At 41.7% G+C, this 24,611-nt stretch overlaps 1 protein-coding gene across 1 annotated transcript in view; it reads left to right on the top strand.

Moving 5' to 3' along the window:
* The window catches only part of RORA (RAR related orphan receptor A), a 50,525-nt gene that overhangs the window by 14,649 nt on the left and 11,265 nt on the right, over positions 1-24,611 (top strand). Inside the window, exons 2-8 of the mRNA XM_017518304.1 lie at positions 8,114-8,255; positions 11,370-11,765; positions 17,916-18,037; positions 19,886-20,018; positions 20,665-20,772; positions 23,067-23,177; positions 24,098-24,210. Coding sequence (XP_017373793.1) covers positions 8,243-8,255; positions 11,370-11,765; positions 17,916-18,037; positions 19,886-20,018; positions 20,665-20,772; positions 23,067-23,177; positions 24,098-24,210 — 996 coding nt within the window. The 5' untranslated portion in view covers positions 8,114-8,242. The remainder of the gene's footprint in view (positions 1-8,113; positions 8,256-11,369; positions 11,766-17,915; positions 18,038-19,885; positions 20,019-20,664; positions 20,773-23,066; positions 23,178-24,097; positions 24,211-24,611) is intronic.

Here is a 24,611-nt window from a genome sequence, read left to right as displayed (position 1 = left end):
TTTTTTTGAGATGGAGTCTTGCTCTGTTGCAAGCTGGAGTGCAGTGGTGCAGTCTCAGCTCACTGCAACCTCCACCTCCTGGGTTCAAGCGATTCTTCCGCTCAGGCTCCCGAGTAGCTGGGACTACAGGCACATGCCAAATGTCTGGCTAATTTTTGTATTTTTAGTAGAGACAGGGTTTCACCATGTTGGCCAGGATGATCTCAACCTCTTGACCTCACGATCCACCTGCCTCGACCTCCCAAAGTGCTGGGATTACAGGCATGAGCCACTGTGCCCAGCCAATTGTTTCATTTCTGTAGAGACAGGGTCTATGTTGCCCAGGCTGGTCTCAAACACTTGGCCTCAAGTGATCCTCCTGCCTCAACCTCCCAAAGTATTGAGATTACAGGCATGAGCCAGTGCACTCGGCCATCACTTTTAAAATCTAGACAATAAGCAAAATAATAAGCCAAAACCTGATTTGTAGCATTTGCCAATTTCTGTGGTGTAAATAATCCCACCAATGGCCATCTTCAAGCCACCCGACCTGCCCTTTCACAGAATGCATAGTAGGGAAGGGATGCACAGCAGCATATCATGGTTTGTATTTCCCCTTCAGATATAAGGATAACTGATGTAAATGACCTGAAGAACGTCGATAATAGTAAAGTAATCATTAAAAAATAAGTTAATATTTTGTCAAGAATGTATCAGTTAATGTGTAATAACAGATTTAATAACTAGACTTAACAGAATTCCTGAAATTTTAGCACTCAGCTCTTGCAACCTGATCTGAGCCTTCTAAATACCATGGCCTCCATCCCAGTTTGCAGAGCTCCCATCTGGTGGGGTCAGTGAACAAATTCATAGTGTGCAGTCATACTTTTTTTTTAAGAAAAAGCATTAGGGAATGGAATTTCCCAGCAAAGGTAAGGCACATATCAGAAATAAAAGTAAGTGAAAGGTGTTTTGAAAACCTAGGTGAAATAAGGAAGGAAACACTGAAGAGATGTCTTTGAGACTCCAGAAATTGAAACAAAAGGTGGATATGCAGGGACTCCATGTCAGGAAATCGAGACTGTGTGACATCGTTTCGTTTTTCCCACACTGAAGAAGATACATGTGAGTAAGAGGGTACTGATTGTAAAATCAGGACATGAGATTGAGTCCCAGCACTGACCCTTACCAACCATGGGACCCTGGACAAGTCATTTAACATCCTAGGCTTCATTTTGTTTTTGGCAAATAAGAAAACTAGAATCAATCTCTGGTTCTTTGCAAAAGGAAATCAATGTCTTCAGGGAGCTTTTAAAAAATATTTACTAAAAAAAAGACAATTTTTTTCTTTTTTGACCTACACAAATGGTAATTTCTTATTGTTCAGACTACTGTGTGTGCCTGGACCACATCCCCGAGGGTTCTGGTTCGATAAATCTAAGGTTTATCTTTTGAAAGGCCTGTGGGTGTTTCTGATGCATCACCAGTTTGTGAACTACTTTACCTGAGCATCTCTCAACTTTTTTCAGTGCCAAAGACCTGTTTGTTCTGATTTTTTATTTGCAATAGCTGCATGTTAATATGCTGCCACTAGGTGGTGGTAGTGCGCCACAGTCTCACTAAGCACATACTTCCCTGAAATGTATCATGGTGGCTCTCTGCTCAAGCCCACCATGTTTGCACATGCACATCTTCATGTCTTTGGACATCCATAAAAAGTGAAGTTTTATGACAGCCAATGAAGTAATTGGTTAGCTTATCTTTCAGAAATGACAGAATTGTCCAATTATGTACTTGATGTCTTTCCCAGCTAACTCACAACTTCAGCACTTTCCTTTTTTTTAAACACCTCTTCAGTTCCATCCAAAACTCCATGCCCTAGATTTGTGCTTTCCCTGCTCTCTGTATGGCCTCCAAGCCCAGAAATTCATCTCTCAGCTCACTCACTTCCTAATCCTTTTACAGGATTTCCCCCCAGTCAGACAAAATCCTATTTCTATATTTAAAAGCACACTGCTTCTACCTTGAGGTAGGAAGGTACCTACCACACTTTCTACTTTTCTTCTTCTTCTAATCCTTCTTCCTCTTAAGTGTTCTTTAACCATAATATTTTGTCTGTTTAATTTTATAAACCCTTAATCCTCTGACAATCCCCCCAAGGAATACTGAAAACAAGAGATTTTTAAAAAGAAAAAGAAGCAGCAACCTTATGATACCTCATTAGGTATCATAAGGTATCTTTCTGAAATGCAAAGTTTAGTATTCATCTGAGCCATGGAGGTCTACTTACCCTGTTTCTCCCTTCTCAGCCCTTACCTTATAACCTCACTTCACCTCTCACATCTGATATTTGATAGTTCTCCTTGTGGGCATGACTCTGTTGACTTAATCCAAAAGAAAGATCTACTTTCTGGTTCTTAGCTATGCCACTCACAGAACTTTTCAGCAGGCTTTGGCTCAGCTGACTTAGTTGAGGCATAAATGATGCTGTAAAGAATAAGGCATGTCTGCTTGTGTGCTTGCTTTCCCCAAATCCTCAAAACTGAGACTTCCAAATAAGGGTAATCTTCTTCCAAGCAGATAGCATGGAAGCCGGACATGGGTTCCAGCCACAGTGCCACTGCTCAAAGCACATGTGGAATGCTTCTTGAATTTGCCTTGCAATTGATGGCACAATTACGCAGACATCTTTAATGGTAGTTACTCTCTACCCTTGCACTAAGTTTCATTGTTTGTCTGTTTGTGTTCTTAAATGAGCTAAAGTCATTTTGAAATAAGTAAGGTGAAGCAAATGGGGCATAAAGCTGCTGTCAGAAATGAGAAAAATGATGGACTCATGAGACGAATTTTCTTATGTGACTCCTAATTCAGATCAGGAGGCAAGATTTTGTAAAATGTCTGGGCGGTAGGAAGCTGGGTCAGCCAAAGGTGCTGACTGAGGGAAAACACTAATTTCAGAGTAGATCACTCTCGCTGCTTTATTCTGTATAACCTGCCTTTCACACTACCTCATTTAATGGTTGCCCTGTATGAGAACAACTAAGGAGAATTCTTTTGACACATAAGCAGAAAAGCAAAACGACAGGGTAAGTTTTGGAGTTCAGCTATGGGAATTCATATCCTGGCCTTACTGCATGCTAGAGGTGGGACTCTGAGCAAGTCACTACACCTTTCTAAGCCTCCATTTTTCAGCCTTAAAACCAGGGAAATGATAGCACCTGCCCTGTATCACTCTGTCAGAAGTAAGTGTCACAATCTGCGTAAAGCATAGAGTACAAAGTCAGTGCTGTTTTCATGGTACTTGGGATTTGCGGGGGGTTTTTTTGGGGGTCTTTTTTTTTTTTTTGAGATGGAATCTCATTCTGTCGCCCATGCAGGAGTGCAGTGGCGCGATCTCAGTTCACTGCAACCTCTGCCTCCCGGGTACAAGCAATTTTCCTGCCTCAGCCTCCTGAGTAGCTGGGACTACAGGCGCACACCGCCACACCTGGCTAATTTTTTCTATTTTAGTAGAGACGGGGGATTCGCCGTGTTGCCCAGGCTGGTCTTGAACTTCCGAGCTCAGGCACATTGCCCACCTCAGCCTCCCAAAGTTCTAGGATTACAGGTGTGAGCCACCATGCCCAGCCAGGATTTGTTTTAATGAGCTCTTAGAAGACACACAGATATGGAAGTGACTGTCAAAACGGAAGAAGTTTGTTACACAGCAATCCCCCCTTAGCCTCAGGGGATGCCTGAAACTGAGAACCCTGTAGGTACTGTTTTCTCCCATACATCTGGACCTGCGATAAAGCTGAACTTATAAATTAGGCAGCTTGAGAGATTAACAACAATAATAAGAATATAGAACAATTATAAAAATGAACCATAATAAAAGTTATATGAATGTGATCTCTCTCTCTCTTTTTGCTTCACTTCTCCCCTTTCTCTCTCAGAATATCTTAATATTCTTTTACTACAGTTGACACAAGTAACTGAAACAAGGAAAACAAAACAGTGAATCAGAGAGACTGCTGGACTCACAGATCCCTAGAGACAGGGCCCCTGCCATGCCGCAGAGGACACACGGGGAAGCGCTGGGATCGGTGAAGGGGAGAGGGAGGCAGGGAAACACTGCCAAGAGCCTCCGCCGTGTTTTCCACAGGAAGGAAGGCGCAGCAGGGGGAGCAGGATTAGGAGTGGCTAGTTTGAACCATCAGAGAGCACTGAGGGGTCAGGGCTGTTCTGATTGTCAGGTACCTGACCTTAGGGTGACTGGGGCAGGGGAATCGTGGCTGGAAGGGTAATGGCCTGATGAAAGAAGTGTCTTGGGTGGGGGCTCTGGCCAGTTGGATTCCATGTGGAAGGTGGCTGACAGCAGGTCGTTGCTCTATGTAGGAGTTACCCAGCCCTGCAACAGCAGCCCCTCCAGGGTCTGCAAAGCTCTAAGATGTCTGCATCCAAAATACAGGATAAAAAGATATGGTCAATATAGGTACTCATTAAGACTGGTAATCTGTTGTTCTCATCCTCATGCCGTCACAGAGTTCCCTTACAGCAGAGCTCACTGATGATTTTATATGGCTGCTTTGTTAACAGTATTGAACTTTATTCATAGTGGGTGGAAGTTAACTTAATGTGTGTGTGCGAACCAAAAAGTGGCATCCTTTTCACTAATGACCCAACCATTATTCAAGACCTGTGTCTAGTTCGGGATTTCAGACTTTTGAAAGAAATGAAGAAATAATGCCAGATATAGGGGTTCGCAGATTCCTGTCATCTCAGCTACCCGGGGAGCCGAGGTGGGAGGACCGCTTGAGCCCAGGAGCTTGAGACCAGCCCGGGCAGCATAGCGAAACCCTGCCTCAATTTTAAAAAAGAAAAAAAGAAGAAGCAGTGAAGAAACTGAAGGGGATTCTGAGAAGAAATACACAAGGTGGAAAAGAGCCTAGAAAGAAAGGTGACAGATGCTGGGATTTGGGCTTCAGAAGACACATATAGGAAATAGCATGGCAGCCCTCAATTACTAGCTCCACTTAAGGAAAAAAAAAGATCCTTCAGACCTTCGCCATATTCAGTGATCATACAAGAAACTCTAACAGGCTTAATGTGAAGCAAACAAAATTCAACTTCACCTAAAGGAAAAGCACATAAAGTTCTGATGTTAGGCATCCACAGTGATGCCTTTACACGAGGGCATGAATGGTGGGAGAGTCTCAAGAAAGAGATAAACAGCTTTCAGCTTGGACAGAGATTATGTGTCTCAGTGGAAAATGAATACCTAGACAGCTGACCTCTCTTTCTAAGGATTATCTGCCTCTGTGACCGTTCATACTTTCTTGAATTCTCTCTAGTAAGCCCCAAAGAAAGCTTCACTTCTCGCTTCCTTTTCACAGGAGAAACATACACACAAACAATGAAATAAAATAGAAAACACAGCCTTAGATATTTTCAGAAGAGAGAGATTGCTTTACAGAAGAGGCGGGACTTGATCGAGGGTAAAGTACAACAGAGAGACAGTCTGAGACGCTGGGCACCCAGCTTTGCCCATGTCAAGGTTAGCAAGCGGCTTGGCTGTAAGCAGAAGTGAGAAGTCAGGGTCTTGCCCTGTCCCATCCCAGGTTGGGTTTTCCAAAGAGCTGGAAACTGAGGTCATATACATCCACTTGGTCTACAAAGGCCCCCAGCCATTACAGAGGAAGGCAGGCGCACTTCTTCTGAAGCCGCCCGCATGCCTTCCCACCTGCCTATTGTAGGAAAAAAAAAAAAAAAAAGCACAGAGGAACAAAAAGAAAATTAATATCTGATTGGCCCCACCAACTACTGCCAACAATTTGGGGCATAATTTTCCAAAGCTGCTTTTATAGTAAATATATGGGTACAAAAAGAAAATTAATATCTGATTGGCCCCACCAACTACTGCCAACAATTTGGGGCATAATTTTCCAAAGCTGCTTTTATAGTAAATATATGGGTACCCTTTTTTCCCCAAAAAATTGGATTATACTATGTTTAGCTCTTTAGTTGCTTTTTTTAAAAAAAAAATCGTTGGTTTATTTTTATCACCTTTTTTATATCAATAATTATATTTCTGAAATACCATTTGTAGTGGTTGCTGAATTCCATTGTATGAATGTACAATATGACTCTTCTTTCGGTAATGTTGGGCAGTTAGTTCTCATCTTTCTACATTTTTCATATAATAGATAGTACTGTGAAGAAAGCCCTTATACAAAAATCTTTGTATCATTCTTAATATTTCTTTAAGGTGTATTCCTTAAAAGGTTAGCTCAGTAGGTAGGCTTTTAAAAATTTTTTGATAAAACTACCAAATTGACCTTCAGAAAACTCTCTTGGTGGGAGAGCACCCTTACCAATTTGCCTACCACTCTGTTAATTCTTTAGGATTTTACCTCTTCCCATTAGTATCACCTTCATTGGGGTCATCTATCTTCACCATTAAAGTTTGAAGATAATAATACTCACTTGTACCCTTCATGGCTTTGCTTCATGAAAATGACTCTACTTACCTTATTTTTTTTCCTGCATACATCCCTAGCTTGCAAAACGACTGAAAGATAAATCAGCAATAAAAAGATAACAAGGTGGCTCATGCCTATAATCCCAAGACTTTGGGAAGCTAAGGCGAGAGAATCACCTAAGGCCAGGAGTTCAAGACCAGCCTGGACAATACAGTGAGACCCTCGTCTCAACAACAAAACAACAAATATATATATAAACTAGCCAGGCATGGTGCACCTGTAGTCCCAGCCATTCAGGAGGCTGAGGCAGGAGGATGGCTTGAGCCCAGGAGTCCCTGTGATAGAGCAAGACCCTGCTCCCTCCCCTGAAAAAAGTCCCTATGTGTTTAGAAATTCAGAAATATGCTTCTAAATCACAATCTGGGCTAAAGAAGAAATTACTGAAAATTAGAACATGTTTTCACTGAATAAGAATGAAAATACTACATAGTAAAGCTTTTGGGTTGCTGTTAAAACATCACTAAAAGAAAACTTGACACTTTAAGAATAGATGGTGAAAATTAATCAGCTAAGAATACAGCTCAGGAAGTTAGCAAAAATTATAATAATAACAAAATTAAAGTATTGAGGTCAGTAGCTCTTTATCCATCTTTGTATTCCCTCTCATTTCCAAAACGGCACTTGACACATGAGAGGAACTTGATGAGCATTAGATTAGATTTGTGAAATCTTAAAGGCCGTAATTCTGAACATGTGGGCTTTCGAAACTGTCAGGGATAAGGAAATATTCCTACTCTCATTGAGCTGTCAAAATAATCCATCCAAGTGTTCTCTAATGCTTGCAACAGTAGGTTCAGACTTGGGGAATGAGAAACACCTAAAGAGCCACGTGTTGAAGTGGGCTAGTAGGGATTACCATGGTGTACTAGGCTCACAGTGCCCTAGGTTATGGTGTGGCTGCATTTCCCTTAACTTAGATATTCCAGGGAAGTGTTTTGTGTTTCTTTTACAAAAAAATCTATTAGAGATAAAGGCTAAAGGTAAGTCCCTTTGTATCATTCCATCAGGCACATTGCCTTTGATCATCAGAAGGCAAGAACAGGGACCTGGTCCTGTGCCTTTTACATGGGCAACCTTCTGTGGAAGTTAAAGAAAGTTTTGGCTAGGCGCGGTGGCTCACGCCTGTAATCCCAGCACTTTGGGAGGCCGAGGCGGGTGGATCACAAGGTCAAGAGATCGAGACCATCCTGGTCAGCATAGTGAAACCCCGTCTCTACTAAAAATACAAAAAATCAGCTGGGCATGGTGGTGTGTGCCTGTAATCCCAGCTACTCAGGAGGCTGAGGCAGGAGAATTGCCTGAGCCCAGGAGGCGGAGGTTGCGGTGAGCTGAGATCGCGCCATTGCACTCCAGCCTGGGCAACAAGAGCGAAACTCCGTCTCAAAAAAAAAAAAGAGAAAGTTTTGCATGTATAAGGGATGGAAGATTAGGCTTTGGGGATCAATTTTACTCAAGGAAAAAGAAGTGACTTTAATTTCATTAATGGTCTCCTGGATGATTCTGCTACAACTTTAATTCTCCATTAAATATTAATGTTGCTCCATGCCCAGCATCCTGCCTTTAGTTTCATTCCGCTCATACTGACACTAACCTGTTTTATAACTGAATCACAGGGCTTTTTCAGGAGAAGTCAGCAAAGCAATGCCACCTACTCCTGTCCTCGTCAGAAGAACTGTTTGATCGATCGAACCAGTAGAAACCGCTGCCAACACTGTCGATTACAGAAATGCCTTGCCGTAGGGATGTCTCGAGATGGTGAGCTCTCACAGCTTGAGCTGTACCGTTGCGCGGGCTTGTGAAAGTGCCTCCTGAAACCTGGACTCAGATCTGGCAACATCTGCCCCGCCTGCCCCTCCTCATTCTTCCACCTTACCGCCCCCCATGCTCCTCTGGCAGCTTTGTGGAACTCACAGCAACTGCTTCCTCCTTCTCGTCCTCAGAGTCGGTGGGCTTGCTGATGGGTGGGGTGGGGTGAAAGGGAAGTGTCTTGTGGTCAGAGCACCTTCAGATTTTTGGTATTGCAGCCTTTATAGGTGGGTTGATTGATGAACGGTAAGTGTCATCTGAGGGCCTTAATAAAAATGCCCCCTCTGGCCGGGCATGGTGGCTCATGCCTGTAATCCAAGCACTTTGGAGGCCAAGGCAGGCGGATCACCTGAGGTTGGGAGTTCAAGACCAGCCTGACCAACATGGTGAAACCCCGTCTTTTTAAAAAAAAAAAAAAAATGCCTCCTCTAGGCTTTGTCCCCTGTAGGAAACTCGAACCAGAATTGTTACTTGCTTTACACTAGTAAGTGTATTGGAGCTTGAAGTGAATCCGCTTTTATGCTAACTGGCTGTTTTGAATCACATGCCAAAGCCAAATATTTGTACATACAGAATGTGTGAAAATGGTGCAAAGCATGGCTCAACGACAAGCGTTCTTTTCATTAAAAGAAGCTACTTTAAGGAATAGAGGCTGTCTACCATTCGAGTACAAAACATTTCAAGATCTTCCTGGAAAACTATCTTAAGTGCACTGAATAATCAACACCAGATTTCAAGACAGTTATGCTTATACATGGAAACTGGGCAGAAAGCACAGCGGGTCCATTTTAAGGATTTTTCCAAATATACCAGCTGGCTCTCCTAAGAGATCCCTTTGAAGGAAAATGTCTCCTCCTATGGAATTTCAGCCTGTGGAAAAATACTTCAGAATGCAGAGCAGGCTTTCCAACAGTCTGCCTTCCCCATAATCTGATGTCCTTAGCGCCTGTAGACCTACATAGGCACAAGTTCACTTTTGTTCCTGCATATTCTAAGAGGCCACTCTGTGCACCGCTACAAAAGTGAAGCGTTTGTCACTGGAAGATACAAATCTGAGAGCTTCCACTCTATTCTCAGAAATTCCTGTGGCATGCAGCTCTGCAGATTTCATTTTCCAATGGTACTAAACTGATAAAGTTATATCTGTCTCATCAATTTGTAAGTTAAATCACAAGTTGTGTGTGTATTTTCTAAAGAGCTGGTCCCTCTATTTCACTTAAATGATATTATTACTGTTGTTAATATTAAGACAAAAGTTAAGTCATCATTGTGGAGTCACAGCAGAAAGAGTTTCACCTGTGGATATTAATCCACTTGGATGTCCTAGAAAATTTTTTTACAAAAAAATTAAGCACTTTCAGTATGCCTTTTGAAAATTTTGCATATAAGAAATAGCACAAGTTGTCATAGATATAGAATGAATTCTGGAGGCTATAAAATAATGGTTCTGAAATTCAGAGCCCACACCGGCCCGGTTCCTGCCTGAGCAGCCCCATTCAAGTTTGTTATGTGAGTTGTGGAAACTGGAAAGTGACCAGTATTCCAGCACTCTTGTTTATTCTGTGAACAGAGTCAGTGCATCCTCTTTAGCAAGAAAATAATTCACCATCTGGCCACCATGGGAGCCTTTGTTCCCAGCTTCGTGTCCATCTATCCTGCCTCCTTCTAGACTCTTAGAAATATGATGATAGTCAAATGGATGAATTCATCCACCCCATCAGCTATAAATTTAACCACAATCAATTAGGATAGCTAAGTCCCTCCAGCAAAGGCTGAGTCTACCTGAGAAATAAATGAAAGAATTCAGAACAAGAAATCATAGTTTTGCTTTTTTTTTTTTTTTTTTTTTAATTTTTTTTGTTTTTTTTTTTTTTTTTTTTTTTTCAATTATCTTGGTGTTTCACGAGAAGTCATTTGATAGTCTGAATGAACTGGAAAGTTACTGTAGTGATTGCTCCACTTTAAATATGGAGACATATCCCAAAGAGAAGCATTACAAACAGATCTGCCCAACAAGGATTATATATTATAAAGATCTCATATTATATTTGAGATCCTTATAATAATTTGTCCTTTCCAAATCCTGATGCTGTGACTACTTGAGAGCAAATGAGAACAGAAGAAAGTGTTGTTTAAAGATGGGTCTGGCTAGGTGTGGTAGCTCATGCTTGTAATCCCAGCACTTTGGGAGGATGAGGCTGGAGGACTGCTTGAGCTGTGGAGTTCCAGACCAGCCAGGGCAACAGAGTGAAACTGCATCTCTACAGAAATGAAAAAATTAGCCAGGTGTGGTGGTGTACACCTGTGGTCCCAGCTACTTAGGAGGCCAAGATAGGAGGATCACTTGAACCCAGGAAGTTGAGGCTGCAGTGAGCCATGTTCACACCTCTGTCTCTAAATAAATAAAAATAAAGATGGGTCTCAGGGTTCCACGGGGGCTGCCATGACCCATGAGTGGAGGAGGGGGCTTCTTAGGTCCAGTACTCTGATAGAAGTCAAAGAATTACAAAGGCCTCATCCAGTTCATTCCCACCTCACAATGAAGCTGCAGAGTTGGCCATTTATCAGGAAGTACCTCTTGGAGCATACAGGATGGTGAACTGAATGAATGCTGAGGTTGACAGCTTATTCCCCTAGGAACCCTGTGAGTCTTTGCATCCGTGCACCTTGGTCTGAACGTGACAGAGAAAGAGGTAGCCTAAGACAGCTGCACGGGTGGAGAGTGAACAAGTCCACTAAGTTTTGTCATCAGTCGGGCCCAGTGGGTCTGGGGGGGATGTGACAGCAGGAAAACAGAGGTGGCATCTCTCTGGGCCTCTCCTACCTGTACCTGGTCTCTTTCTGAAACATTCGTTTCTCTGCGATTTGTGTTTGCTGTTGGAGGGGCTGGAGCGAGCCTCTGTGGGTTGGAACCCTTTTCACCTCCGGGTATGTCCCTATTTTGTGGTCATGCAGTTTTGGATTGAGATTGTCTGAGACTTCAGAGGAGACCCCAAAGCACGCAGCAGAGAATATGGAAGGAAAGCGCATTGTAAATGGTATGCCTTGGCTTTTTTCTTCCAGCTGTAAAATTTGGCCGAATGTCGAAAAAGCAGAGAGACAGCTTGTATGCAGAAGTGCAGAAGCACCGGATGCAGCAGCAGCAGCGCGACCACCAGCAGCAGCCTGGAGAGGCGGAGCCGCTCACGCCCACCTACAACATCTCGGCCAACGGGCTGACGGAACTTCACGACGACCTCAGCAACTACATGGACGGGCACACCCCTGAGGGGAGCAAGGCAGACTCTGCCGTCAGCAGCTTCTACCTGGACATACAGCCTTCCCCAGACCAGTCAGGTCTTGATATCAATGGAATCAAACCAGAACCAATATGTGACTACACACCAGCATCAGGCTTCTTTCCCTACTGTTCGTTCACCAATGGAGAGACTTCCCCAACTGTGTCCATGGCAGAATTAGGTAATGGCTTGCATGCTTCCACTGGGATGCTCTGTTCATGCTCTTTGAAGTAAAAGGGGTGTGTCTGACTTTCCTCTCATGAGTTCTGTTATTTAAACGATACCACTCACCTTTGCCATTTGGGCCCCTTCATTTTGCACCCTGCCCCCTTGCTTTTCGCCCTCTGCTGTTTCCCACGGTTTTCCAGGACATGCATTGACGTCTCAGCATCCGAAATGGGACAAAACCGACGCCCACAATCTTTGAATTCTGCAGGAAACTGTAAGCTCAGGGAATGGCCACATCAACTTCGTTAGTGGTTTACTTTAGTTATATCCCAGGGACTGCTTTATATCTAAGGTGAACCAAAAAAAATGGCAGTCCACAAACCGAACTTGGCCCATAGGCATATTTATTTATTTTTTTTGACCAGTGCAGAGTTTAAAAACTTTTGAATAAGTTGCTAATATTTAAATTTGGATAATTACACCCAAAAGTTCAGCTTTTTTAGCTTCTTCTGGGAGGGGAAAAATAATCTATTTACACTGGGTCAACATTGATGAAGGTCACCAGCCAGCTGGCAGCAGCCAGGCCAGAGGCTTACAGCTTTCAATGGTCCATCCCACCCCTACGATTATATCATCTGCACAGCTCCCATAGGCATCTAAGTTTTGCAACTCTGATATATGCTATAAATGTTCAACAGAAATTAGCTTCTTTATTTATCAAAATGCTCTGATGTTGGATATTGGTGACAAAATTGATGTTTAAGTCTCACCCTGCAAAAAAAAAAAAAAAAAAAAAAAAAGCTGTCTTTTTCTTATTGCTGGGACATGACTGCTTCTTGGGAGGTGTGACCTAGAATGTTGATAAAACAGACAGCGGGCAACTTTCCATTTCAAGGAAATTGTGTTAACATCCTCTGCTATATTTAATCGATTTTTAAGTACAGCACTGTTATTAGAAAAACTTTGATAAGAACCTTTGTAGTTTTTGAATTTGATCTGCTCCTCCTGGTGGTTCCTCACACAAAGTTATAATCCTTTGGGATATATCAATTAGTTGCTGTAGAGAAGACTAAGTTAATACGAGGAGAGAATGAAGACTTCAGACAGAAAAGAACCAGCAGGTTCAGACTGAGCACAGAAATCCTCAGTTCACAGAAATAATGGCTGTGTTCTTTAGACGGTTTCTCTACCTCTGTATCCCATAAAACATTTTTTAAGTGAAAATTTATATTTCCAGTAAAATCTTTCTCCAAATAGAACAAATTGAATGTTCTTTATGGTTTTTACACAAGCATCTCTTTATGGGTCTAAATTTAAATCCTCAAGAGCAGGGACATTTTAAGCCTGGCCTGTAACCACTGAACAGCATTAAAAGGTGTATTGCAGCTCTTTTGATTAACAGAGAAACCTTTGAACTAGAAGCCAAGCTGAGCAGAGGTAGGTTGTTTCTTTTTTCTTTCTTGAACTAGAACAAAAACCTTCCATTTTCGTCATGAAATCTTGGTTGCCTGAGCCTTAAGCAGAACTGTAATGAAAGTGAAATTTTCAGAAATGAATAAGGATTTGATTGAAAGCTGACATGATACCATGAAAAATGACCTGACTCACTTCATGTTTGCTTCCATCTTACCATAAATACTAGTGACTCTGTCCTGTTTGCTTGTCAAATGTGCAATCCTGAAATAAATCCACAGACCTTCGGCAAAGCATTGCCCTTGAACACGGCACTTTGACTAAAAAAAATGCACCGATGCTGAAGTGGGACCCAAAATGGCTGAGCTGATTCCCTGAGGCTCCCAGACAAGTCAGCTTCCTCTTGCATGGGCTCACTTTGCAGTGCAATCTGGGAGCCCTGCATCCTCACGCTTGCTCTGTATGCTTTTAAATGACGGATTTGTCACAGGTGTTGTGGCATTTTCCAGAATAAATGAAATGAGATCATCAGTAGGAGAAGTCCCAAACCCAAAACTAAACTAGCATTTATCTGGAAAGGATATAATTGGGCTCTAATTGTCTTATCCCATTTATACCTGCAAAGTGTTTCGGGGAGCTAAGAGTTTCATGAAAGTGGCCCAAGTCTTGCTGCTGCTTCTCCAAAGCTACTTAAATTCCTCAGATGTTTCTTTTGGGGCGTAGGACCTGCTATCTCTTTAACTAAGACTCTGGACTTCATTTTAGGCTACACTTTGTCACTGAATTTTATATGAAACTAGTTGTATAATAGGAAAATAAATTATAAACCAACACATCCTAAGTCCAATTCTTTCTTTCAAGAGTGGTATGCACAACCCATTATTTTTAGTGGAAAATACGTTTTCATCCTTGGCTAGGAAATTCTGCCCTTGGTGTACAATTAGTATCTGAATTATACGTTCCAGATAAACAACCTAGGTTTTTTTTTTTTAAGTGCAAATTATGTTTGTTCCTATAATTGATATGTAAAGCTTTGCACAGGAGAGACGACTGATATCTTGGGCAAAGCATGAGACAAGAAATCTGCTCATATGGGTTGTGGTCCTAGCATTGATGTAAGTAGTACAATCCAGTGTAAGTCATGTAAGTAACATCTGCGAGCTGTAGTTTCTCTACTCCTAGAATATAGAGGTCTGTGTCTGAATCATAGCTCTGCCACTTGTCAACTGTGACACCTTGAAGAAGTCACTTGACCTCACTGTGGTTCAGTTTCCTCATCTGTGAAACAGAGATAATAGTAGTACCTTTCTCCTGGGGTTGTTTTAAGGATTAAGTGAGAAACCATATATATTTAGGATAGACACAAGTTATGTGGGGCTGGCACATAGTAAATGCTGTATGTGCTAACTGTTATAATTATTCATGTCATTATTATTTGTTAAACAAGGATAGTTTGGACCAGATGGTGTCTAAAGTTCCTTCCCATTATGAAAATCTGTGACTAACTCAGAAGCCAGGACTTCCCATCTGAAGCATCAGGGCGTTGGCTGCATTGCTGAAGCAGTCGTGGTTGGGACACGTGACTTGCCCCAGTCACAGAGTGAGGTAGATAGACTATCTGCTCAGCTCAGACAGAAGCCAGGTCTCCTAACTCTTAGCCCAGGGTATTTCACTACTCCAGACTTTCTCTGAGAGACCACTCTTAAATTCTCGACTTTTATTCAGCATGACCATACTCCCCTTTGCTGAAATGGAGATTTAAAAATAGCCAAGCGTCTAAAATCTTACACTTGCCAAATCGACTGTGAATTGGAATCAAAGGCAGTTGATGAGCAGATGGTGGGAATGCAACCACTGCCCTCTACTGGTATGTCTTGTACATTGCGTGATTTGTTGTGTCACTTCTTATTGGCTGCTTAAAATAGGTAGGGATACGTGGCCACAGTTTCTTAAGACAAAGTGAAACCACAAGGTGCGAAGCATCTTATTAACTAGAAATGAAGCATACATAACCGGGAAGGAAATGATATGAGCCTCTTATCCTTCACTCCACAGCATCCCTCCCCCCGATTCCCCAGGAAGACTCATCATTTTTTTATCAGAAAAATTGGTTTACATTATACAAACGATCTTACATGTAAGAGTTCTTTCCAGAAGAGGTAGTTCATTACCTTATGTCTGTATTTTCTCGTTTCTGACTCCGTATTATTTCTGTCTTCACTCCCCTCTTTGCAAGCGTCATTGATTGTAAGACACATCATTTACTGGCTTCTCCCTCTCACTCAGTTTCTCATTCTTTCCTTTACATTTGTTCTTTTATTTGTGTTTTATTTTTTATGTTGTTTGTACATGCTGTTTTAGTGTCCGCGTTGCCAAGTAGGGCCGTTCAGGTTTATTATGTTTCAGTGTCTCTAAGGAGATTCTGGTTTCAAGCTCCGTTTAGGTGAACCTGCTCTGTTTTCACACAAACAAGTCTGCTTCTGTTTGAGGAAAGCAGTAACAAATTTCCAAACAAGTAGACACTCTCCCTGGTGGCACCAGGTTTGCATTCAGCACCATTCTTTTAAAATGGTTTGCCTATTCTATACTCAAAACACTAGGGAGAGGGATCATTTTTTGATATGCTTTTATATTCATGGTGTTTCCTTAATTCCTTTAAAAAATACTTCTTTAATCGTCCTTCCCTTCCAGAACAATTACTACTAAGCTGCTCCAAATTGTTCGTTCCTGGAATCTAGATTCTAGCAGCCTTCTATGTGGTCCTCCTCCCCAAGCCTCTCTGTGCTCCAGTCCACGAAGCACAGAACTGCTTGTTCCATTTCCCCAGATAGAATTTCCTTCCTTCCTCCTTTCCTCCCTCCCTCCCTTTCTTCTCTTCTGTTCTCTTCTTCTTTTCTTTTCTTTCTGATGGAGTCTTGCTCTGTTGCCAAAGCTGGAGTGCAATGGTGCAATTTGTGCTCACTACAACCTCTGCCTTCTAGATTCAAGCCATTCTCCTGCTTCAGCCTCCGAGTAGCTGGGATTACAAGTACCCACCACCTTGCCCAGCTAATTTTTGTATTTGCAGTAGAGATGGGATTTCACCATGTTGGCCAGGCTGGTGTCGAACTCCTGACCTCAGGTGATCCACCTGCCTCAGCCTCCCAACGTCCTGGAAGTACAGGCGTGAGCCACCACACCCCTATCCCCAGATATAATTTTCATTATGACAACTCCTGAGAATCTTGCTGATTCTTTTTGTTGTATCAAGTCCAAAACTCAATCCTAACATTCAAGATCCTTCAGGATTTGGGCCCTGACCTACCTGTATTTCCATTTTGACACTATCACTTTATTATGTCTGCCTCCTCCCTATAAATCCCTTCATGTGCCCTCCCTTTTGTGTGGAGCTGGTCTACTGCCTGATGCCACTGACTCTGCTTACCTATCCTATCCATCCTTCAGGGTCCAATGCAAAAGTTCCTCTTATGCCAAGAAGCATCTCCTAATTCCATCAAGCCAACATTAATCTCTTTCTTTTCTTTGAGACTGAATCTCACTCTATCGTCCAGGCTGGAGAGCATTGGCACCAGCTCAGCTCACTGCAATCTGCCTCCCAGGTTCAAAGGATTCTCCTGTCTCAGCCTGAGCAGCTGGGATCATAGCCACCCACCACCACACTGGCTAAATTTTTTTTTGTATTTTTAATAGAGACAGGGTTTCACCAGGTTGGCCAGGCTGGTCTCAAACTCCTGACCTCAAGTGATCTGCCCACCTCAGCCTCCCAAAGTGCTGGGATTACAGGCATGAGCCACAGAACCCAGCCAATCTCTTCCTTTTCTGACAGCTTCAGTTACTTTTTTCTTTCTCTTCTGCTGTATTTCAACTTTATTATCTAATGTCTTGAATTGTCCTTCCAGTGTGTTCATATGTGTTCACCCGATTGCAAGTACCTAGAGAAAACTTCTTTGGCCTCTACATCTTTAACATTTTCAAACATCTTGCTCAATCATAATAATAACAACTAATATTCTGTAGTACATACTAAGTATTCCTCCCCATTCTAAGGGCTCAACTCATTTAATCCTCATGGTAGTCCTATGAAATAGGTACCATTTCCCTCATTTTACACACGAGGAAACCGAAACACAAAGAGGTTAGATAACATAACCTAGATCACACAGCTAGTAAGCAGCAGAGCTGAGATACGGACTCGAATGGCCTAGCTTCAGAATCTATGTCTTAACAGCTACAGTATGCATAGTTACATGCTAGGCCCTCAGTAACGCTTGTTCTGCAATTTGCAGAAAAAAACAAAACAAAAGAAAATGCCTAGTTGTCACCATAAAAGGATGTCATTCTCTAGTTTTTCAAGAATAGGAATAATCCTTCCCGGGTCAATGTTATGCGGCAGATGTGTCTTCATAAAAATGCCAAGAAGAAACACCACGTCAATCATTTCCTATGTCTATCTAGGTCAATATTTTTTCATTCCTAGATGTTGGTATAAAGGCACAGAACAAGAGCAAAGTCAGGAGGGTCTTTGAAGTCACCAAGTCTCATCTTCAAATGTTGCCTTTGCAAAGCCCCTATCCTCCTTCATCTTCCCAAATACAAGACGGTTCCAAATTACGTGTTTAAATGTGTAAAGATGGTCCAAACCTGCACAGCACATTGCTTTCTACTTGTTACTTTTTAAAGCAAATACTAAGTCACCAATTGTTTAAAGAATTTGGCTTCTCATGCTTGTGATCTCCTGTTTTCTCCTTAGAACACCTTGCACAGAATATATCGAAATCGCATCTGGAAACCTGCCAATACTTGAGAGAAGAGCTCCAGCAGATAACGTGGCAGACCTTTTTGCAGGAAGAAATTGAGAACTATCAAAACAAGGTATGATCTGAGGACTTTTTCCTCCTAGGATTGAGCCAATATTGGGAAAGGTATAGGTATAGGAAATTTGCTCAAGAGTTAAAACAGACCAAGGAGTGAGTGTCTCTCATCAGATAGCAAGTTTCTGTTTAAATATCTTTTCTCCAAAGCTGCTCATGTACTTGAAGCTTTGCCATTTTACTGAGATGTCTGCATGTACAATTTCAGCATAGCAAATAATTTCCATTGTGCTTTACAGGTATATACACGTCTCGTTCCATTTGTCAACAGGAGACTAGATTTAGCAGCTTCCAAAAGTCTAAATGAATTGAGATTTGTTTTAATATCACAATCAAAGATTTTAAGGTCTGGAAGTTCATGTAAAAGAATCTCAGACACATGTTTCTGGAAGTTGACATGGAGTTGTATATACAAAAAAAGTTTAGAAGCTATGATCATAACTCCAGTCTGAACCTAGCAATGTGAGGCTGACAAATAGTGCTCTACTTACCTTTTTCTATAAAACACTGAGATCAACAAGATTATCTAGGTGAATCCGCTTTACATATGAGGAAAACTAACGTCCGTTGACATGTCTGGGTAGTGAAACATCAAGACCGGACCTTGCCTCCTGGCTCCTAATTCGCTGTTTCTTCCACCCCATCATATTGGTGGAAACAGTCTGAAACTAAGATTAGGGAAACAAGTTAGCAATAAAACTGATCCAGATCATTCTGTAACTGAACTGGAGAGCACATAAATAAAAGGAATTTAACCAGATATGTTGAGGAATAGCAGCACATCACTTTGTTTGCCTTTGACGTAGCAGGTCATGCCAGCAGCCAAAGCTACAAAGGAGAAGCAAGAAAACAGTAAGAAGCAACAAGGTGTATGCAATGGGATTTTAGAGTCAGCGATGCTTGGATTTGAACCCCAGCTCCCCTATCTACTAGTTTTTTTGTTTTGTTTTGTTTTGTTTTGTTTTGTTTGTTTTGAGACAGAGTCTCAGCCTGTTGCCAAGCTGACACTTGCACTGGCATGATCTTGGCTCACTGCAACCTCTGCCTCCCCGGTTCAAGTGATTCTCCTGCCTCTGCCTCCCAAGTAGCTGGGACTGCAGGCATGTGCCACCATGCCTGGCTAATTTTTGAATTTTTAGTAGAAACGGGGTTTTACCATGTTGGCCAGGCTGGTCTTGAACTCCTGACCTCAAGTGATTCTCCCGCGTCGGCCTCCCAAAGTGCTGGGTTTCAGGCATGAGCCACCGTGCTCAGCTAGAAAAATAGTCTTTTGAACAGAAATTAAGACAAGGGTGTCATAAAACACCTAGCTCATAGTAGGTACACAATAAATTCAACTAATTCCCCCTTTTCTCCCTTTCCCACAGTAAAGTGTTGTTAAATTTCCCAAAGCAAAATAATTGCTTAAATGAACATCCAGGCCGGGCGCGGTAGCTCATGCTTATAATACCAGCACTTTGGAAGGCCCAGGCAGGTGGACACTTGAGGTCAGGAGTTCAAGATCAGCCTGGCCAACATGGTGAAACTCTACCTCTCCTAAAAATACGGAAATCAGTTGTCCATAGTGGCATGTGCCTTTAATCCTAGCTACTTAGGAGGCTGAGACAGGAGAATCACTTGAACCTGGGAGACGGAGGTTGCAGTGAGCCAATATCACGCCACTGCACTCCAGCCTGGGTGACAGAGCAAGACTCTATCTCAAAAAAAAAAAAAAGGGAAGAACCTACTTTGCCACTCTTCATGGCCGAGGGTCAAAGCAATGGCATGCTTTGCTTTTATGACTCTCCAGCTTCTGCTACAAAACCTAACATCTTCCTGGAGGATGTTAATATATTTCCCTCTTTAACAGCAGCGGGAGGTGATGTGGCAGTTGTGTGCCATCAAAATTACAGAAGCTATACAGTATGTGGTGGAGTTTGCCAAACGCATTGATGGATTTATGGAACTGTGTCAAAATGATCAAATTGTGCTTCTAAAAGCAGGTATGTGCTTTGTAAGTGAATTTTGAGATCTCTTCCTAACCTGCTTTCACCCACTTATTAAAGAAATGCTGGGTAAGGAAGGTGTCGGGAGCAGTTTCGATAATAGCTCAGGTTTTCCTTAGCAGAAACAGAGTTCTTCTGCAAGGTTTTGAGATACATGCAGGAAACATTCCCCCCGCTTTGCTTCTCTTCTGGGTGAAAAGATTAATTTGAAGGACACCCGCATTCCCACATTTTCCCGTCACCTGTTTTGTTTCTACACTCCAAGTCCTCTGAGTTGATGATGTCGTTAGGAAGAGGGACGTAGAACGCAGAAAGATATACTTGTGTTTGAGTCTTTGTTTTAGTACGTAGGAATAAATATTTTCCTAGCAACTCTGAGACTCCACATTGCAAGGAGGAAGAGTGCTAAGGAAGTAATTTATAAATCAACCCTCACTTCAAGTAAACAGGCCTTAGCTTCAACACAACAGTCTTTAACAACATAGAAAACCCTGCCCTTTTGGATAGACAGCTGATGTGACTGAGAACCCACTAGCTAATTGCACAGCACACCCACCAAGCTGTCTCAGGAGTCTCTTCCTGAGCACCTTAGAAACAAACTCGCTAGCATCGAATAACTGAAACCATTTCTGCCCCTGCCTAGGTTCTCTAGAGGTGGTGTTTATCAGAATGTGCCGTGCCTTTGACTCTCAAAACAACACCGTGTACTTTGATGGGAAGTATGCTAGCCCCGATGTCTTCAAATCCTTAGGTAAGGGGATACAAAGGTGCCTTTTCTTCAAATTGAGGCTATAGGAAAAGATGGGAGTGGAGCGAAAGATCTGCTTGGACAAAATAAAAACTGATTATTTAGAAACGGAAATTAAGGAGTTTTATACCTATTTTACTTTCTAGTTAATCACTGTATGAAAGTCATATAGCTCAAAAGTTTTTTGTCTACATTACATGTAAAGACCTAGAGTTTCATTTTATCTAGTTGGTAATCAAAGGGATTTAGATTGCATGTCCTTCCATTCTCTTTCAGATGTTAAGAAACCAGATTTGCTTGGGGTATATTATTCAGATAACCTTTAGGATGTCAGTTGATACATAAAATTAAGCAAAGGGCAAAAGCTCTGCCCTTCTATCCCCCTCAAACAGTAACCATTAATGAGACTGAAATGCAGATATCCAAGTAAAAGTTAAACCTAAGGGAAAACATAACACACAATTTGTAAATAAATAATTTTGGGCCAGGCACGGTGGCTCATGCCTGTAATCCCAGCACTTTGGGAGAGCGAGGCGGGTGGATCACCTGAGGTCAAGAATTTGAGACCAGCCTGGCCAACATGGTGAAGCCCCGTCTCTACTAGAAATACACAGATTAGCTGGGTGTGGTGGTACACGCCTGTAGTCCCAGCTCCTCAGGAGGCTGAGGCAGAAGAATCGCTTGAAACTGGGAGGTGGAGGTTTAAGTGAGCTGAGATAGTGCCACTGCACTGCAGCCTAGGTGACAGAGTGAGACTCTGTCTCAAAATAGTAGTAATAATAAACTTTGGATTTCTGTAATTTAAGTAAAATGAATATAGTTATTAAGAAGAATGGATAAACGAGATTTCTTAAAAAGCTGTATGACACAAGATATATATATATATAGCACATTGTCATTTAAATATATACATTTGCAAAAATACCCAATCTGAAGGAATAGACACCAAACTTAAGCAGTCTTTTGTGGAATGGATTATTATTTTAGGGGACTTTCACATTCTGTGTTTTCATGTTAGTAAATAGTTGTAATAGTTTACCACCAGAATGTGTCATTTGTTAACTTTTTTCTTCTTTTTTTTTTTTTGAGACGGAGTTTCGCTCTTGTTGCCCAGGCTGGAGTGCAATGGCGTGACCTCGGCTCACCGCAACCTCCGCCTCCCGGGTTCAGGCAATTCTCCAGCCTCAGCCTCCTGAGTAGCTGGGATTACAGGCACGCGCCACCAGGCCCGATAATTTTTTGTATTTTTAGTAGAGACGGGGTTTCACCATGTTGACCAGGATGGTCTCGATCTCTTGACCTCGTGATCCACCCGCCTCGGCCTCCCAGAGTGCTGGGATTACAGGCTTGAGCCACCGCACCCGGCCTCATTTGTTAACATTTTTAAGGATGTTTCAGGCCGGGCGCGGTGGCTCAAGCCTGTAATCCCAGCACTTTGGGAGGCCGAGGCGGGTGGATCACGAGGTCAAGAGATCGAGACCATCCTGGTCAACATGGTGAAACCCCGTCTCTACTAAAAATACAAAAAATTAGCTGGGCATGGTGGCGCGTGCCTGTAATCCCAGCTACTCAGGAGGCTGAGGCAGGAGAATTGCCTGATCCCGGGAGGCGGAGGTTGCGGTGAGCCGAGATCGCGCCATTGCACTCCAGTAATAAGAGTAACAAGAGTGAAACTCCGTCTCAAAAAAAAAAAAAAAAGGATGTTTCAGATGAAATAGAGTTGAAACAAAAATGAGTTAATTTATTATTAGCTTACAGCTATTAGACTCTGTAGGTTAAAAGTGCAGGCTCTGAAATCAGGCAGCGTTGCTTGGCTTCTCGGGCTGTACTTTCTACCTGCGTGACCACAGGTGTATTACTTTCCTCTCCAAGTCTCAGTTTCCTCACCTCTTATGTGGGGATAATAATAACCCCTCCTTCATAAAGCTGTTGTAAAATAAGAAGAAACCCAAAGAAATATCTCAGAGCAATACTTGTCATAGTCATCACACAACAAAAGTTCAGTCTCATTATTTTGAATGAGGATGACAGCGGTAATGGTGATGTGATAGAAGTGGTAGCAATGGTGGTGATGGCTAAACAGATTTTTCTTTTAAGATCGTAAGCTGTTAAACTGCAGAAATGTTACTACTATTCCTTCCAATCTTGAACCACTGGATCTCTCTTCACCTTCCCCCATGTTTTTCTCTTAAGACCACTTACGGGTCTTAGGAGAACCTTAGGAAAACCTAAGACCTAGGTTTTTCTCTTAAGACGGTAACCAAAATTCTAAACTGTCTTTATTTTAATTTTGGCAGGTTGTGAAGACTTTATTAGCTTTGTGTTTGAATTTGGAAAGAGTTTATGTTCTATGCACCTGACTGAAGATGAAATTGCATTATTTTCTGCATTCGTACTGATGTCAGCAGGTAAGATAACCAAATAAAAATGGTTTTAGAATTGTCTAAGATGAAGAATTTTTACAAGGTGCATACATTTAATAGCTATAAAATATGTGGGAGGTACTAAGAGAGGTCTCCACTGTTATTAAATCTAATTTTAAGTCTTCAAATGATACCCTCTCTTCTCCCTCCAATACAAACATATATTCTTTTAAGAAAACGTCACGCCTTTCAGATAAACAAAAGAAATGAGAATTGAATAAAACCCAGTCCAGGATTAACCTCCTGTTACGAGAGAAATGCTTTTGTAGAATAGGGTTGCCTTTCTTAATACGTGTCTCTGGAATAACATGGTTTTTGAGTCATCCTGTTTTTTGTTAAAATCCACGTAGATGTCATCCACTAGATTATCTGAATTTAATCTGTGTTTTCAACCAGCACTGCATGTTTGGGGATGATCACTTTTGCTTAGCCACTGCCTTCCATTTGGAAGACTTACACATAAGGACTTTATCCTCAATTAACAACCCTTAAGTCACTTGGAATCCTATTGACAATTTTGGTTCTCAAAGATTATAAGAAAACTTTCATATTTTTCAAAAAAGCTAGCAGGATTGATAATATTTCATTCCAAGTATAATTATTTGAAAATCCTGAGGGGCCATGGTGGTTTCATTTGCATTCATATGAGTATGGCCTCATATTTAATTGTTTATCCTTTGGAAGGGGAGGATCCTTCCTTCCTCTGAGTATTGGTAAAAATAGAAAGGATTAACACCCTGTTCTTTTCACTCCATTAGGAGAAATTTTCAAAGAGGAGTAAAACTGGCCTCTGTGTCTGTAAATATGCGTTGTGATACAATTATCTGTATCAAAAGAATCCAGAAAAAAGGGATCCTGACACCATGTGGGAGGAATGCTAAAGAATATCATTTTCTTATGTTTAGATCGCTCATGGCTGCAAGAAAAGGTAAAAATTGAAAAACTGCAACAGAAAATTCAGCTAGCTCTTCAACACGTCCTACAGAAGAATCACCGAGAAGATGGAATACTAACAAAGGTGAGAGCCAAAGGCATGGCCTGAATTACCCCGTAGCACAAATGATGCTGCCAGTGTGGTCATGTTAAGTCATATGACCAGTTCCCAGAAATACCAGAAAGCAACAGGCTACTAAAAAGAAATAATCTCCATTTGAAAAAAATTCTGTTGAGCGAAAACCCATTATTCAGTCTAAATTATATTTATTATCACTTGATTACAAAGTGTCCTGCAACAATAAGGCAATGTAGGGAAAAAGAAAGTTACATTCTAGAAATTATCCTCTTCCATCAAAGTTGGGCATAAAGCAGAGTTAATGTTCCACACCGAAATAAATTAGAAAAATAGTCTTTGAATTTATTTATTTATTTGTTTTTTAGAGACAACGTCTTACTCTGTCTCCCAGGCTGGAGTGCATAGCT

This window comes from Cebus imitator, unplaced genomic scaffold, assembly GCF_001604975.1.
Source record: "Cebus imitator isolate Cc_AM_T3 unplaced genomic scaffold, Cebus_imitator-1.0 Scaffold669, whole genome shotgun sequence".
NCBI lineage: Eukaryota > Metazoa > Chordata > Mammalia > Primates > Cebidae > Cebus > Cebus imitator.
The sequence above is the reverse complement of the archived record's forward strand: the minus strand, read 5'-3'. Positions and strand labels throughout refer to the sequence as shown.